The 17,203-nt window shown below is 43.0% G+C and overlaps 1 protein-coding gene across 17 annotated transcripts in view; it reads right to left on the reverse strand.

Moving 5' to 3' along the window:
• Positions 1–7,411: 7,411 nt before the first annotated feature.
• The window catches only part of HPS5 (HPS5 biogenesis of lysosomal organelles complex 2 subunit 2), a 43,921-nt gene continuing 34,129 nt past the window's right edge, over positions 7,412–17,203 (reverse strand). For 9 of the 17 annotated variants that reach the window (XM_055355978.2, XM_055355977.2, XM_055355989.2 and 6 more), the window contains 8 exons: positions 16,693–16,813; positions 16,337–16,492; positions 15,395–15,514; positions 14,095–14,208; positions 12,547–12,653; positions 10,703–10,973; positions 9,250–9,383; positions 7,412–8,683 (listed from right to left, as the gene is read on the reverse strand). In XM_055355978.2, the coding sequence (XP_055211953.1) occupies positions 8,676–8,683; positions 9,250–9,383; positions 10,703–10,973; positions 12,547–12,653; positions 14,095–14,208; positions 15,395–15,514; positions 16,337–16,492; positions 16,693–16,813 (1,031 nt within the window). In that variant the 3' untranslated portion in view covers positions 7,412–8,675. Of the gene's footprint in view, positions 8,684–9,249; positions 9,384–10,702; positions 10,974–12,546; positions 12,714–14,094; positions 14,209–15,394; positions 15,515–16,336; positions 16,493–16,692; positions 16,814–17,203 lie in introns of those variants that run through there. The other 8 variants (XM_055355981.1, XM_055355980.1, XM_055355986.2 and 5 more) reach the window with 2 other exon arrangements.

Genomic DNA, 17,203 nt, shown 5'->3' on the forward strand with positions numbered 1-17,203 from the left:
CACACACTGGTGGCAGTCCAAACTCTGCTGGAATATGGAAGGCCAGTGAATAGTAACTAGAATCGCTGCCATCTTTTACATTGCAATTGCAAGACTGTGTCCTATACTTTACGTGCTTTATCGGATTGACACTGCAGAGAAGCCTTTGATGTTCTCAGTTGGATAAACAGGTTTAGAGGTATGTGCTCAGGCCTTCTCCAAGGTCACACATGTAACAGGTGCAGAGCCAAGACTGCAGGCTGGTTTGTCTGACTCCAGAACCTGCGATAGACTGAACAAGGCCAAGAGATTCAGCAGTGGAGACCTCCTCTCTTCTTCAGGAAGATAGGGAACATGGTAACAGCAGTGAATTCCATAAGCATGGGACCCCATTATACTTCATTTTTTGTAAAATTAGTTCCTTGATCAGAAGCAACGCCTTTGGGTCTCTCGCTATTGAGTTAAGTGTGGATGTGCCACTCTCCCTAGTACCCCAGAGTGTAGTTGGAGGCTTGCCTAGAGATTAGAGGTTGAGGATCCTTCAGTAGTTCCTATACCAAGCCATAAGTTGTGCTGCATCTGCAGGTAGGGTCAGGGAGCTCCGCTGAACAGATGTGGAGGACATCAGAGTGGGAGGAAAAGGAAGCAAGTCGTGTGGGGAGAGAAGACCCAGCCTGCAATGATGACTGGTTAACTACTGTTTCTTACCTAATACACCCTCAACTTAGATAACAGACTAAGTCTAGGTGATAAAGCCTCAAAGAATAGCAGACTCTCCCCACTGCACCCGCTTCCCACCTCCGCCACCTTTCCTCAATTCTTAGCATGGGTTCTCCTGAAAAGAAAGCGGAAACAAAGTCTTGTGTGTAGGTATTTGGGGAATGAACACGGGGAGCAGGAGTGAGACAGTGGAGTAAAACAGGGAGGAGCAAGGCCAATACAGGGACACATTATACAGCTGGCCATGCATAAGAGCCACATAACTGATGCCACTGGGACCTTCACAGGAACATCATAAAAAGTGTCTCAGTGCTCTCCATCAGCAGTCCAAAATGAAAGGCACCTAGCAACTGGCTTCCATCTCCCTTTGGTCAAAGGTGGCCCCACCATTGTTAACTTTTCTGCATTTGTTGGCTATGCACACAAGAGCGTCCAGTGGGTTTACCTGGAGTAGGAAGTAGAAGGTCCACGGAGCAGACCCAAAGCAAGGTGCTGCCAGGTTGTACCTGCGTGAAATGAATTAAAGCCTATGGTGGAACTCATCACTGTAGCAGTGGCTGGAGAAAGGGGAGTGGGCCAGCAGGTCTGAAGTAGTTGACAGGCTGCATCTGATACACAGTGCAAAGCTTTGCTTTTTGAAAGTAAGGTCTGGACACAGCAAGTTCACTTGGGAACAAAGGAATGGACTGGATCTTAGACTAAGAATAAAAGAGACAAGAAGAAACTATACTGGATAGCCAAGATGGGGAAAGAGGCAGGGCGACTGGGAGAGACAGAGAAATGTAAACCACCATGGACTAATGAAACCTGCCATAACCCTTGTGATCCCACACAGATGCCACTCCCAGGGGGAACATGATTTGGAGCACAGTGCTCCACAAGACACTGAAGGAATTTAGGGATGCTATGGGGCTTTAATAGGTTTAGGGACATGGTGACATTCCTAGCAGCAAGATTGTAACACACGACATAATCTTTTGCTTGAAATAACTTGTTTTTGTTTTCTTACAACATAGGTACTTTGTTAGAGGTTGTGGTAAAATGAGGGTAATATGATGGCCTTTATGGTTAGGGGATACCAGGAATATATGAATCTTATGCCCAATCAAACCCACAAGGTCCCCAATGGAGATAAGTTCTGAGGACAATGACCAGCACTCTATTGTTGGTTGGGGTTTGGCCCCAAACTTCAAAGCAGAACTCTGGTAAGTTGGGCTGCACTGCATGGTCTGGGCTAGAAGTCTAAGAGGACTTCTTTCAAAATCAGTCTCCAACCCCTCAGATCAGAAAGGCCATTCCAGTCAGCCCCCACCAGCACTGGAGGAAGCAAACCAGGGAGCATGAGCTTGTGTTTGACCCACTCAGAGCCAAGTTCCCATTGCACACCTCATAGGCTTTTTCCAAATTAGAAAAGGACAGAAGGACCTGTGAGACCTGCTCTCCTTCACTTTCTTTAGTAGGGTAAGGCTAACTTGCTTTAACAAAGATACTCCAAAATACAGAATGTTAAGGAATATACAAATTTATGTCTCACTTAACAGTTTGTGATGAGTATTTCAGCTGCCAGGGACTTCAGCTCCGTACTGTCTTTCAGGTTCCTTCCAAGTTGTTGGCTCTACCATACTTCAGACTGACCCTTGCTACTCAAAGTGTGATCCAAGGACCAGAGGCATCAGCATCGCCTGGGATCTTGTCAGAAATGCAAAATCTCAGGCTCTACCCTAGATCTACTGTGGCAGTCAGGAGCTCCTACCTAATCTGTAGGAAGTACAGCAAAAAAAAAAAAAAAAAAGTAGGGACTTGTTGAGAAGCCAAAACGGGAAAAAAATGTGGGAACCCTTGTCCATCAATTATTAAGAATTTCAAAACAGTGAAAGCAGAACATTAAACCAAGTGGGGGGCCCTCATAAGTTCAGGGTTCTGACAATTATACAGCCCTCACGTCCATGTGAGGTGGACAGAATCCTAAGGAAATTTCAGCAGGTGGGCAATGGGTGAAAAGCCACGCCAGAGTTGAACAGGAACATATGCAAAAAGAGCAAAGTGCAGAACGTATGCAAGGAACGGAGGACCCAGGACAAGGGACAAACTTGGGCTCTGAAACAGAAAAAGTTTGAAAATAGATCACGGAAGGCCTGAAATGCCAAGCCCAAGGGCTTGGGCTGTACTCTGAAAACAGAGGGGAGGCGTTGAAAGTTTCTGACTGGGAAGTGGCATGACTGTGCCCCAAGAAGACAAAGATCCTGGCAGTGCATCTGCAATTAACTTCCCATGAAAGCAAGATAAACAATCTTCTCACGGACTGTGGTGCATCTATACACGAGGATGACTCTATCTAAATCTCAGAACAGTGTGGGGGTCGATGGCAAGTTGAGGGAGGTTAAATTAGTCCATTGAGCCCGGGCACAGTGGCTCACGCCTGTAATCCCAGCACGTCAGGAGGCCCAGGCGGGCAGATTAATTGAGGTCAGGAGTTGGAGACCAGCCTGGCTAACATAGTGAAACCCCACATTTACTAAAAACACAAAAATTAGCCAGGCGTGGTGGCGCACACCTGTAATCCCAGCTACTCAGTAGGCTGAGGCAGGAGAATCGCTTGAAACCAGGAGGTTGCAGTGAGCTGAGATCGTGTCATTGCACTCCAGCCTGGGTGACAGAGCGAGACTCCGTCTCAAAAATAAAAATAAATTAGTCCCTTGATCTATAGTTTTCAGGTTTGGGGCAGGGTCTCTACCAATTGTATTTTTTTTTTTTTTTTGAGACAGACTCTCATTCTGTCACCCAGGCTGTAGTGCCGTGGTGCGATCTCAGCTCACTGCAACCTCTGCCTCCCGGGTTCAAGCGATTCTCATGTCTCAGCCTCCTGAGTAGCTGGGACTACTGGTGTGTGCCACCATGCCCAGCTAATTTTTTTTTTTTAACAGTCTCGCTGTGTGGCCCAGGCTGGAGAGCAGTGGTGCAATCTCAGCTCACTGCAACCTCCACCTCCCGGGTTCAAGCGATTCTCCTGCCTCAGCCTCCCAAGTAGCGGGACTACAGGAACCCACCACCATGCCTGGCTAAATTTTTATTGTATTTTAGTAGAGACAGGGTTTCACTATGTTGGCCAGGCTGGTCTTGAACTCCTGACCTCAGGTGATCCGCCCACCTTGGCCTCCCAAAGTGCTGGGATTGCAAGTGTGAGCCACCATGCCTGGCCAGCAATTGTATTTTTAACAAGCTCCTGCGGTGATTCTGATATGGAGCCAGGTTTGTGAATCACCTGACTGGGTAATAGTGTGTCTGGAATTGGTGGGTTCTTGGTCTCACTGACTTCAAGAATGAAGCCACAGACCCTCTCAGTGAGTGTTTAAGTGTTACAGTTCTTAAAGGTGGGGTGTCCGGAATGTTACTTCTGGTGTTCGGAGTTTCTTTTCTGGTGGGTTCGTGGTCTCCCTGGCTCGGGAGTGAAGCTATGGACCTTCGTGGTGAGTGTTACAGCTCTTAAGGTGGAGCGTCTGGAGTTGTTTGTCCCTCCCGGTGGGTTCATGGTCTCACTGGCTTCAGGAGTGAACTGCAGACCTTCGCAGTGAGTGTTACAGCTCATAAAGGCAGTGTGGACCCAAAAAGTGAGCAGCAGCAAGATTTATTGCAAAGAGCAAAAGAACAAAGCTTCCACAGTGTGGAAGAGCACCTGAGCAGCTTGCCACTGCCACCTCAAGCAGCCTGCTTTTATTCTCTTATCTGGCCCCACTCACATCCTGCTGATTGGTCCATTTTACAGAGAGCTGATTGGTCCGTTTTGACAGGGTGCTGATTGGTGCGTTTACAATCCCTGAGCTAGACACAAAAGTTCTCCACATCCCCACTAGATTAGCTAGATACAGAATGCTGATTGGTGTATTTACAGTCCCTTAGCTAGACATAAATGTTCTCCAAGTCCCCACCAGAGTAGCTAGATACAGTGTCCATTGGTGCATTAACAAACCCTGAGCTAGACACAGGGTGCTGATTGGTGTGTTTACAAACCTTGAGCTAGATACAGAGTGCCGATTGGTGTATTTACAATCCCTTAGCTAGACATAAAGGTTCTCCAAGTCCCCACCAGACGCAGGAGCCCAGCTGGCTTCACCCAGTGGATCCCGCACCGGGGCCACAGGTGGAGCTGCCTGCCCGTCCCCTGCCATGTGCCCGCACTCCTCGGCCCTTGGGTGGTCAATGGGACTGGGTGCCCTGGAGCAGGGGGCGGTGCTCGTCAGGGAGGCTTGGGCCGCACAGGAGCCCACGGAGTCGGGGGGAGGCTCAGGCATGGCGGGCTGCAGGTCCCGAGCCCTGCCCCACAGGAAGGCAGCTAAGGCCTGGCGAGAAATTGAGCACAGCAGCTGCTGGCCCAGGTGCTAAGCCCCTCACTGCCCAGGGCCGGCGGGGCCGGCCGGCCGCTCCGAGTGCAGGGCCGCTGAGCCCACGCCCACCCGGAACTTGCGCTGGCCCGCGAGCACAGTGCACAGCCCCGGTTCCCACCTGCGCCTCTCCCTCCACACCTCCCTGCAAGCTGAGGGAGCCGGCTCCAGCCTTGGCCAGCCCAGAAAGGGGCTCCCACAGTGCAGCAGCGGGCTGAAGGGCTCCTCAAGTGCCGCCAGAGTGGGGGCCGGGGCCGAGGCCGAGGAGGCACGGAGAGTGAGCAAGGGCTGCGAGGGTCGCCAGCACGCTGTCACCTCTTAATAGATCTAAGATTGTTTACATTTATTGTGCTGAGATGAACTGGTGGCAGTGATGGGATGTCAGTGGTTAGAGGTGAAGAGAGGAAGGTCACTTAAGTCTGCTGTAATGGGCCAGGCGCAGTGGCTCACGCCTGTAATCCAAGCACTTTAGGAGGCCAAGGCAGGCGGATCACCTGAAGTTGGGAGTTCCAGACCAGCCTGACCAACATGGAGAAACCCCGTCTCTACTAAAAATAATAATAAATAAATAAAAACAACAAAATTAGCTGGGTGTGGTTGCACATGCCTGTAATCCCAGCTACTCAGGAGGCTGAAGCAGGAGAATCGCTTGAACCTGGGAGGCGGAGGTTGCTGTGAGCCGAGATGACGCCATTGCACTCCAGCCTGGGCAACAAGAGCGAAACTCCGTCTCAAAAAAAAAAAAAAAGACTGTGGCAATAGTCTAGGCAAGAAATAATGAGAACGTGAGCTGGTGGCAAGAGACAATGCGAAAAAAAATGACTAATGGAAAACACCAGCAAGGTAGAATTGAAAGCAAGGTAGAAATGTACCTAGTAATTAGAAGTGAGGGTAGAGGAGGAGAAAGAGGCAAGGATGACTACTACAAGGTTTTGAGCCTTGACCAGGGCAATCACAAATTTAACACATGCAAGGAAATTATTAATTTCAATTTTCATCTTCCCACTGTCTCTGGCTCATGTAAATCCAATGTCTATGGGTCTGATAACTATCAGGTCCAACAACGACATCCCAAAGCTTTCTAACAATAGCTAACATTATTACCTATATGCTACGTCACAGGCACTGTGCCCTACATTTCCGTCTCCTTTAATTCTCACTAAAAAGGAGCTCTAACACCTCACTCTTTCTTTGTGCTATTATCTCATCTAATCCTCAAAATACCCTGAATCAGAGCTACCATCATCCCCATTTTACAGATGAGAACACTAAAACTTAGAAAAACAAAGGAACTTCCCAAAGTCATGAAGCAAAAGAGAGAGTAGATATTCAAACCAAGGCAGTCAGCCTCAGAACACAAGCTGTCAGCCACTGTGATGCCCTGTAAAACAGCCGGTCAGAGCTGTAAACAAAAGCGAAAGGGAGGCAACCATGAATCACAATCTGCCTAGAACTTTCAGGGAAGCGAAAGAAAGATACAAGTTCTATTTAAAAACTAATACCCAAATAGACTGCAAGTTTAAATGTTTAACTGAAGGAGATTTTTTTTTCTCATCTAATGTCATGAAGGTGATTTTTGTTTGTTTGCCTTGGAAAATAAATTCAAGTGACAAGATTTGTTTTTGTTTGTTATATTAGAAATTTCTCTCCATACCCTTTATCAAATGAGAATTGCTGTGCCTTGAGAAGGTCTGTGAAGAAATGATTGCACAATTGTGCCAGTTCATGCTGTCTGCTTGTCACGGGACTTCCTCTGGGCCTTCTAGTAGTCACTGTGCTGACAGTGGACGGGGGCTCTCACTCTTATCTCAGTATAGACACACATTTCAACGTAATCCAATATGGCCAAAAGGCAAATTATGCTAGCGGGAAGGTTTTCCATACTTCCCGGAATTCTAAGAATTCTCCTTTCCCTGACAATCTCTCTTTTTTTTTGAGACGGAGTCTCACTCTGTCGCCCAGCCTGGAGTGCAGTGGCACGATCTTGGCTCACTGCAAGCTCCGGCTCCTGGGTTCACGCCATTCTCTGGCCTCAGCCTCCCGAGTAGCTGGGACTACAGGCGCCAGCCACCACGCCAGGCTAATTTTTTTGTATTTTTAGTAGAGACGGGGTTTCACTGTGTTAGCCAGGATGGTCTCGATCTCCTGACCTCGTGATCCACCCGCCTTGGCCTCCCAAAGTGCTGGGATTACAAGCGTGAGCCACCGCGCCCAGCCCGACAATCTCTTTAACCCATATGGTTGCATCATATCTAGGAGTAATGTGTAAGTTTAACAGTGATTTGTGTCCATATTCTCTGGTTATGTTATAAATGAAAAAAAGAGTTGAATTGTTCAGTGCATCCAACACTTTACTTACTCCACACCTTTCTGCAAAATGCTCATAATAAACCTCCTGTCTACATTGTGTTCCAATGAAAACTTTAGTCATATTTTACATTTATTATTCATATAACATGCTATGTAAATGTACAGGAGCCTGACAAATGACAATCTACTTACATAATTTAAATAACACAAGTGCTTGCTGCAGTCTTTATTAGTACACAGCTTTGTTATGGCTTCTTAGAAATAATTTTTAAAAAGTGCATGATTCTTGTGGGCTACTCTGTTTAGGAAAGATTACAGATAGCACATTTCTAAGAATGAATTAGTCAGCTGTATATGGGTTCAGATTAGAAAATATTAAATAAATACAGGGAAAAATATTTTAATTAGCTTAATTTATATATGAAGATATTTTATTTAATTTGTTTTTGAGACAGGGTCTCTCTCTGTCACCCAGACTGGTGTGCAATGGCACAAACACATCTCATTGCGGCCTGGACCTCCTGGCCTCAGGTACTATGCCTAGCTAATTTTTTTTATTTTTTGTAGAGATGCATTCTCACTATGTTGCCCAGGCTGGTCTTGAACTCCTGGCCTCAAGTGATCCTCCCATCTTTACCTTCCAAAGGGTTGGGATTACAGGCCTGAGCCACTGCACCCAGTCCCATTTTACTTAAATATCAAATTCAAATCTTCAGTGTTCTGCTTATTTTGGGTGTTAATTCCATTATACACTGTCTTATTTCAGTAATTTCCATATTGTGCCAGACAAGATATAAAAATAATTCAACTCCAGTCAATAATACTATCTGTCTTCATGTGACCAGGATGAAAAGCTTCTGCTCCCAACATGGAAGCCACAGTAAGAAAAGAATCTGTCTAATCCACTAGCAACAAGCAGTTAATACTGTAGTTCGGAATAATACTAGGACATTAACATTCTAATTCCAGCAAACAAAGACTGACTCTTTTCAAAATTCAACTTTGGTTAAGAAATGCTGAGTAACACACAACTTTGGTTAAGAAACACTGAGGTCATGGATAAAGAGTCACAGATGCCGATGCCAAGGGTACAGACACTGACAAAAGTAGCCCCAATAAGATGGCAGGATTTGGGGGTGGTGTCTTTCCTTCAATAACAAATGCGTTCAGAAGGTTCAGGAGCATGATTTAGTTTTTCTCAAAATGTGATGACATCCTGCTGAATCTTCTCCCACTAGGCCTGCTGGGACCAGAGAAACCGATCACATTTTTCAAGCATGCTTTGTATCAAGGCCCTGAAATCCCAAAGAAAAGAAACAAGCAAATTTAGTTGTCATTGTTCATTCTTCACAGAAAACTTAAAAACTACAGAGTTTCAGAGGATTCAAAAAGTTGACTGATTCTGTGCATCAAAAGACACAATGCACAGAGTGAAAAGGCAACCTACAGAATGGAAGAAAATATTTGCAAATCATGAATCTGATAAGGGGTTAATATCCAGAATATCGGAGAACTCTTACAGCAACAACAACAAAAACACCCAACCTGATTCAACATGGGCAAAGGACTTGAATAGCTATTTCTCCAAAGACAATTATATAAATGGTCAATAAGCATATGAAAAAATGCTCAACATCTCTAATCACTAGAAAAATGCAAATCAAAACCACAATGAGATATATAATACCTGACACCCACTGGGATAGCTACTGTTTAACAAAAAACAACAACAGAAAATGACAAGTGTGGGGCTAGCACATGGAGAAACTGGAACTCTTGTGCACTGCTGGCAGGAAAGTAAAATGGTGCAGTCTCTACAGAGCAGTATGGTGGTTCCTCAAAAAATTAAAAATAGAATTACCGTATGACTCCAGAATTCCACTTTCAGGTATATACCCGAAAGAACTGAAAGCAGTGTCTGGAAGACATATTTGTATACTCATATTCATAGCAGCGTTATTCACAATAGCCAGAAAGTGGAAGCAATTCAAGTGTCTGTCAACAGATGAATGGATAAACAAAAGGTGGCATATATATACAACGGAATATTATTCAGCCTTAAGTAGAAAGGAAATCCTGACACATGCTACAACATGGATAAACCTTTAGGATGCTATGCTCAGTGAAAACAGGCTGGTCACAAAACGACAAATGCATTAATTCCACTGAGATGAGGTATGTAGAATAGTAAAATTAATAAAAACAGAAAGTAGAACTGTGGTTGCCAGGGGCTAGGTAGAGGAAGTAAGTTGCTGTTTAATGGGTGTGGAGTTTCAGTTTTGCAAAATGAAAAAGTTCTAGAGACTGGATGCAAAACAATGTGAATAACTTAATACCACTGAGGTGAACATTTTTAAATTGTTAAGATGATAAATTTTATGTGTATTATACCACACAAAAAAAAATTACTGAGACATTAGGTATCTGGTACCAGTAATTTTTTTTTTTTTTCAGAGTTTTGCTCTTGTTGCCCAGGGTAGAGTGCAATGGCGTGATCTTGGCTCACTGCAATCTCCGCCTGCTGAGTTCAAGCGATTCTCCTGCCTCAGCTTCCCGAGTAGCTGGGATTTACAGGTGTCTGCCACCATGTCCAGTTAATTTTTTTGTATTTTTTTTCTTTTTTTAAGTAGAGACAGGGTTTCACCATATTGGTTAGGCTGGTCTCGAACTCCTGACCTCAGGTTATCCACCTGCCTCGGCCTCCCCAAGTACTGGGATTACAGGCATAAGCCACTGTACCCAGCCATGTACCAGTAATTTTTTTTTTTTTTTTTTTTTTTTTGAGATGGAGTCTCGCTCTGTCACCAGGCTAGAGTACAGTATCATGTTCTTGGCTCACTGCAACCTCCACCTTCTGAGTTCAAGCGATTCTCCTGCCTCAGCCTCCCAAGTAGCTGGGACTACAGGCACGTGCCACCACGCCCAGCTAATTTTTGTACTTTTTTTTTTTAGTAGAGATGGGGTTTCACCATGTTGACCAGGATGGTCTCAATCTCTTGACCTTGTGATCCGCCCACCTCGGCCTCATAAAGCGCTAGGATTACAGGCGTGAACCACCACGACCAGCCTGGTACCAGTAATATTTTTAAAGAATCAAGGACACATCAGATTATTCAGGTTAATCTGAACAGCATCTTGGTCATGGCTGTGAATGAAATATTACTTTAGCCTCTTCCCTTAATTACCAGATCAGTCTCAGTCTCCTCATGTTAGTGATGGGTCGGGACTAAATGATCTCCACATCTACATCTGAAAGTCTGTGGCCTTCTACCTTCTCCAAGCACTATGCAGAGGGTAGGACAAACTGGTATTACCTCTGCCTTTTCTCGGCAATCCTCAGGATATCGCAGGTTCTGGTAAACTTCTCTGACAACTCAAGGGCCAGACCACATTCCTGTAGCAGTGACCAAGCCCGATCTGGGCCCATGGCCTTAGCTAACAGAAGTGCAACATTCTCCACATTGATGGGGGAAGGCCCATCACTGAGGCTCCCATTTAGGGACTCCTGGGGGGCTGGCCTCGTGCTCTTGCTCTGTATGAGATGAAGGAGAAGCTTCCATTCCTCCACGGTCTCTGGGATCCAACCTAAACACACACAGGGAAGTGTCAGTTTGACCACTCTTAGCACACTGACTGGATACAGGAGGTGGTCAAAACTGTGAAAATGTTTAATGCCAAAACGTAAAAATATTCAAGAACACAATCTCATCACCCTAACACAAGTTGTTTTCTGAAAATTTGTTGTATAAATTGTTCATGAGAAAGAGAAGCCACAAAATTAACTTTGATTTTTTCTTTTTTTTTTTAAAGAGAGACAGGGTCTCACTACCATGTTGCCCAGGCTGGTCTTAAACTCCTGAGCTCAAGCAAGCCTCCCACCGTAGCCTCCCAAAGTGCTGGGATTACAGGCATGAGCTACCACACCTAGGCAGCTTCAGAATTCTTTCAACCACTCAGTAATTACCCAGGGCATATCCTATGCTAAGCACTGGATATGTAATGATGAACAGAAGAGACACAATCTCTGTACTCTTGTGGAGCCTACAGTCTAGTATAGGAGACAAAACTTAAACACGTAAGTATATACTTATAAAGTATGCTAATAAGCACTATGAAAAAAAAGAACAAGGAAGCATCAGAGAGAATGGCTGATTCTGCCTGGAAGATCTGAGAAGGGCTCTATGAGGAAGTGACATTGAAGCAGAAAGCTAAAAGATGAGACAAGCTTAGAGGACATATGCATGGGGCCCACATAATGTGAAAACTTGGAGTAGGAGCCATCAGAAATAAGGGGCCTGCATTTCTGATAAAGGAAACATGGAAGACAATGTGACACAGGAAAGAACTTGACGAATTCAAGGAATTTTTCTTTTCCTTTTTGTTTTGAGACCAAGTCTTGCTCTGTTGCCCAGGCTGGAGTGCAGTGGTGTGATCTCAGCTCACTGCAACCTCCACCTCCGAAGTTCAAGCAATTCTCCTGCCTCAGCCTCTCAAGTAGCTGGGATTACAAGCATGAGCCACCATGCCCAGTTAATTTTTGTATTTTTAGTAGAGATGGGGTTTCACCATGTTGGCCAGGCTGGTCTCAAACTCCTGACCTCAGGTGATCTGCCCACCTCGGCCTCTGAAAGTGCTGGAATTACAAGCGTGAGCCACCGTGCCTGGCCAGAATCATCTTTAATTAATGGGAAATTTAAAAAAAAAAAAAAAAAAAAAGAGCCTAAGCACAAATTTTGGAGGAAGTCCTTGGTCTGAACCCCAGCTCCAGCATTTACTATTAGTAGCTGTGTGACTTTGGGCCAATTAACTGTCCCTTCTGTACCTTAGTTATCTGGAAAGTGGAAATAATAGTAACTATCCCCAGCGTTTGTTATCTCATTTAAAACAACATATGGAAAGCACATAGTATAGTGCCTAACACATAGTAGGCACTCATGAAATAGAAAAGTTGCCTATAGTTCATTCTTAATTGTGATTTCATAACATATCAAGGGCTATAGGTAAAAAACAAAAACAAAAACTCCACAAATGTGACAACTAAGTGGAATCACATATTAAATATATGATCATTGAAAGGTTCACCAAATTTTTTTGTTGAGAGGTCTGGAGTAACTTCTAAAAATTGACAACCAAGAGTAACCAGTTAGGATTGACATACCATTGTCCCCTTCCATCAGGCTCATATCATTCAGATACACAATATTGGTGAAGGCCTCTCTTCTTCTCTCCAGCTCCAAACAGAGAATTAGATATCCAGGCCAGAAACTTTAAAGAGACCGAAGTTGAAGAAAGGAATAAAAGGCCATGAATTTATCTGGAGCTGTGCTGCCCAAAACAGTAGACACCGTCACATGTGGCTATTTCAATTTAAATTAATTAAAAGTAAATAACATCTGAAAGTCAGTTTTTCAGTTAATATATTCACATTTCAAGTAGTCAATGGCTACATGTGGCTAGTGGCCACCATTGGACAGTTCAGTAGAATATCTCCACTATCACAGAAAGTTCTATCAGATGACCCTGATCTAGGGAAAAAAAAAAAAAAAAAAAAACCTAGCAACAAATGCTGACATTTGAGGCCAAGCTCCAATTATAAGGCATTTAAGCTTTATTCAATTTATAAACTTTAAAATTCAACACAAACCTAGCATATTTCTTCTCCAAATATGTAAACCTTGGAAGTCTTCCTTGACTCTTCCCCCTCCTTCATTCGCTATATCCAGTATCAGCATGTCCCACCGCATTTTCCTTTGAAATGCCCACTGGATGTGCTCCTTTTGCTGCCCTACTAATCACCAATCCACTCATATCTGAATTACTCCAACAGCTTCCTAGCTGGCCTTCTGTCTCCAGCCTTCTCATGTATGACATCAGAAATTATCTCTAGAAAGCTCCACTTTCATTACACAATTTTTGCACCAAATAGTTCACTCTAAAAGGGTCTCTACTGATAACTAAATTATTCTACCAGCTTTCAAGGTCCTGCATGATCTTGTCACCCACCACCTGGCCAGACTCAGCCCTCATTACAATGAGCAAATATGTATCAAGTGCCTACCACTATACAAATTAGATATAGACATTATGAGGGAAAAGAAAGACACAAGTTGCTATCTTCAAAAGATTATAATCCAGTTGGAGCCATAAGCCAGTATCACCAGGCAATAAATAACTGACTGAAGTGTGACATGGATAATAAGCAATGCCAGTTTTCCACGCCCTTGCTCTGTTTCTCTCACCTAACTCACCCTCTCCTGGCTCCTTTATAAATACAAATCCTACCCAGGTTTTAGGTTTTACCTCCAAAATCTCACCTCCTCCTTGAGTCCTTCACCAGCGATGCTATTGAGCCCATTTTGATCTCTCTCTTACTGTATTAATTATAAAAGTCTATCAATTATAATTGGTATCACATAATCTGGTGCTTAATTAAATACTATCTACATGCCTGAGAACTGGGGCTGGCAACTAAGCAGAGGGAGTGGAGGGGAAATTAGCTAAGGCTATTAAAAAAAAAAAAAAAAAAGCACGAAATTTAAATGGAAAAAAGATGTTTAATTTACTATCACTTAAAACAAAAAGGTACTTTTAAATAGCAAAGAGAATCCCCAAATATTAATGTGTATTAATTCAGACCCTTAACTATAAGGTTGTTAACTGAAATGTTTCTAACCTTAACTTCAGTTTCTAAAAAATTCTCACTTACCCACAAGACCTGCAGATGTCTGTCATTTTCTCTTTGGTTATAAAATCTGCAGGAAGTTTAATTAGATGAAGGATCAGCTGACTGTAACCCCAGGAAAGCAAGTGTGAATGAGGCCTATGAAATGAAAAGGAATCAGTAAATTAGATAGGAAATAAACTCCAGAAAATGCTTATTTATCACCTAATAGGTAAGAATAGAGTTTAACTGCATTATATTACTACATTTTAAAAACATTGCTATTTGGCTTTTGAAAAATTAAAAATAGCTATTTTTCCTATAACCTGTTTATTTTTAAAGATTAGATACTTTAAGTAATCAAAAGCAAAAGAAATAAATTCTTTTTTCTTCAAAGATTAGATACTTTAGGTAATCAAAAGCAAAAGAAATAAATCCTTTTTTCTTCTCTTAATTCTATCATTCCATCACTCACAGATAACCACTGCATATCCTTCCAGACTTTCTCCTAGGAATATAAGACAGGCATTTGGGGGTCTTTTAAGAAGCTTCTCCTGGGAGGAAACGCAAGCAATAGTTCTGACACAAGTACCAGTGTGTACTTTAATTTTATTTTATTTTTAAAGTCCTAAATCAGGTTATGTCTAAAAATTCCTTGACACATTTTTAGGAAGAAAATACATACATACCTATCTCCCTAACCCCCACACCCAGTTTTATCCTCTCACAGGCTTAATCACCAAGGTCTCTTAATGTGGGCCCATGAAAAACCTGCAGGGGGTCAGCTGTGCAAAGTTTTGCATGACTGCATTTTTCTAAAAGGAATCATCAGATTCCTATACGGTGACCCCAAAAAATTTCAGAACCACTAAGAAATATACTTAATCTCATTACTACCATGACTTGGGTCAGTCTCTTCCATAGCTATTTCTAAAGTGAGCCCAGAATGCCATATGTGAATAAACCAGTTCCATTCCAAAGGAACACTGGAGCTTAATCCTTAGAAATAAGACTCCTAGCCAGGCACAGTGGCTCACGCCTATAATCCCAGCACTTTGTGAGGCCAAGGCAGGTAGATCGCTTGAGCCCAGGAGATCGAGACCAGCCTGGGCCATAAGGTGAAATCTCATCTGTACAAAAAATTAGCTGGGCAGAGTGGTGTGCTCCTGTCTTCCCAGCTACTCAGGAAGCTAAGGTTGGAGGGTTTAATCACCTGAGCCTAGGAGGTCAAGGCTGCAGGAAGCCATGATCTTAGCACCACATTCCAGCCTAGGTGACAGAGTGAGATCCTGTCTCAAAAAAAAAAAGTAAAGAAAAAAACAAAGAAAGAGGACTTCTTCTGTACCTGGGATAACCTTCATCATCCATTGTGCTGGTGCTTGGTGGAGCATCAAGGGACACTGCCAAAAGCAGCCAATCCAACCTTAAAGACTCTGGTTGCAGAAGGGACTCAAGAAAAGAAGACCTAAGACAAAGTTGGGGAAAAAAGTCACCAATCTTCACGCTAAGAAAGGAAACATAAAATGTGGGGAGTGTGAAGAAAACCTGATTAAGAGATGAATATAGAAGAAGAAATAACTTGAAAACTCTTCTGCTACAAAATGTCTAGAAATGCTGGTGACCAAGCTCCAAGATAACAAAGAAAATGTCAAAGGGCCAAAAAAGAAAAAAAAAGGGAGAGAAAGAGAGAGAGAAAGAAAGAGACAAATAAAAACCAGTGTGGCCAGAGTAGGAAGATCACTGAGGCCATAAGTTTGAGGCTGTAGTATGCTATGATCACACCCGTGAATAGCCACTGCATCCAGCCTGGGCAACACTGTGGCAAATGTGAACCAATCAAAAGAAGAAAGGAGGAAGCCGCTAGTCTAATAAGCCAGGGGCACAGGTCACAAGTGTTACAACCATGGGGAGACAGAAAATCAGACATCAGCCTAAAAAGAGAAGAGCTGGAACTGAGATCTATGTCAATAAAAAGGTGGCAGTGAATCTACTCACTGCAAAGACAATGAGAAGCTTATCTTCTTAGTTCAGGCCCTGAATCAAGGGATTAATTTTGCACTGATCTGAGAACCCCTGAGAGGCAGTGAAGAAGTGTGGTACATGCACATTTGTGATGTGTGCTGTGACATGTGGCAGAATGTTACAAGGCCTCCCAAATCCTCCTCTTCCATAGTATGTGCCTCAACCCCTTGGTAATTAACAGTACAAAGTGTGACACCTGCTTATAAAAGAGAAACAATGCCCTGTCAAAAGAAAGGAGAGTCTGCAAATATGCTCTCCTTCTCACCGCTGATCTTCAGGCCTTGATTTCACCAGACTGTCTAAATAGGCCAAAAACTCAGCAGGGTGATGATGACAAAGTTGTATGATATCCGATGGCAAAATGGATGGATAGAACTTGATTAAGGATCGAAGAGCAGATTCCCCAAACTTTTCATACAACCTGCATTTAAAAACAAAACACTTTAGTCTCTAATTTCAGTGAAATTATATAACTTGGTTACATTTAGGTTACTTATTACAAATGAAAATAAATATACTAACAGAAGCTGCCTCATATGCAAATGAGTAACGTTAGAGACTAAAATACACAAAAAAATGCATGTGCTTTAGTTCATATAAACAATATATAGGACAACTTACCGGGTAGCATAAACAACCAACAACGGACTATCAAAAGGAACCTCATCACCTAGTAACTTTAACCTTGTTGGTAGATCTCCTTTTTCCATCTCCATATACACAGGATTGGAACTTGCCATTTCTGAAATATAAAGCATATCCTTTTCCAAACTTTATCTCTTAGGCAGAAATATTCAATTTATGAACATGTTCATTCAGCAATCATTAGTCACGTACCTACTGTGTGGACCTATTATGTGCAAGGCCCAATGTTAAGCATTGCAAGAGAAACAAATAAAAAAACAAGAGATGTAATCTCTACTTTTAAGAACCTTAAAATCTAATTGGGAGGCAAAGCATATTAAAAGTTTTAAATAAGACAAAGGAACATATAATTAATACATCAGTGACTATTACTCTTAAAATAATGAGTATCTAGGCCTATATATAGCAACTGTCCATATAAGCACACATCAAAAACCAATATACATAGCTATCATCAATGCCAAGTTGCTCAGTTTTTTCTAGAACT

Source organism: Gorilla gorilla, chromosome 9 (assembly GCF_029281585.2).
Source record: "Gorilla gorilla gorilla isolate KB3781 chromosome 9, NHGRI_mGorGor1-v2.1_pri, whole genome shotgun sequence".
Taxonomy (NCBI): Eukaryota; Metazoa; Chordata; class Mammalia; order Primates; family Hominidae; genus Gorilla; species Gorilla gorilla.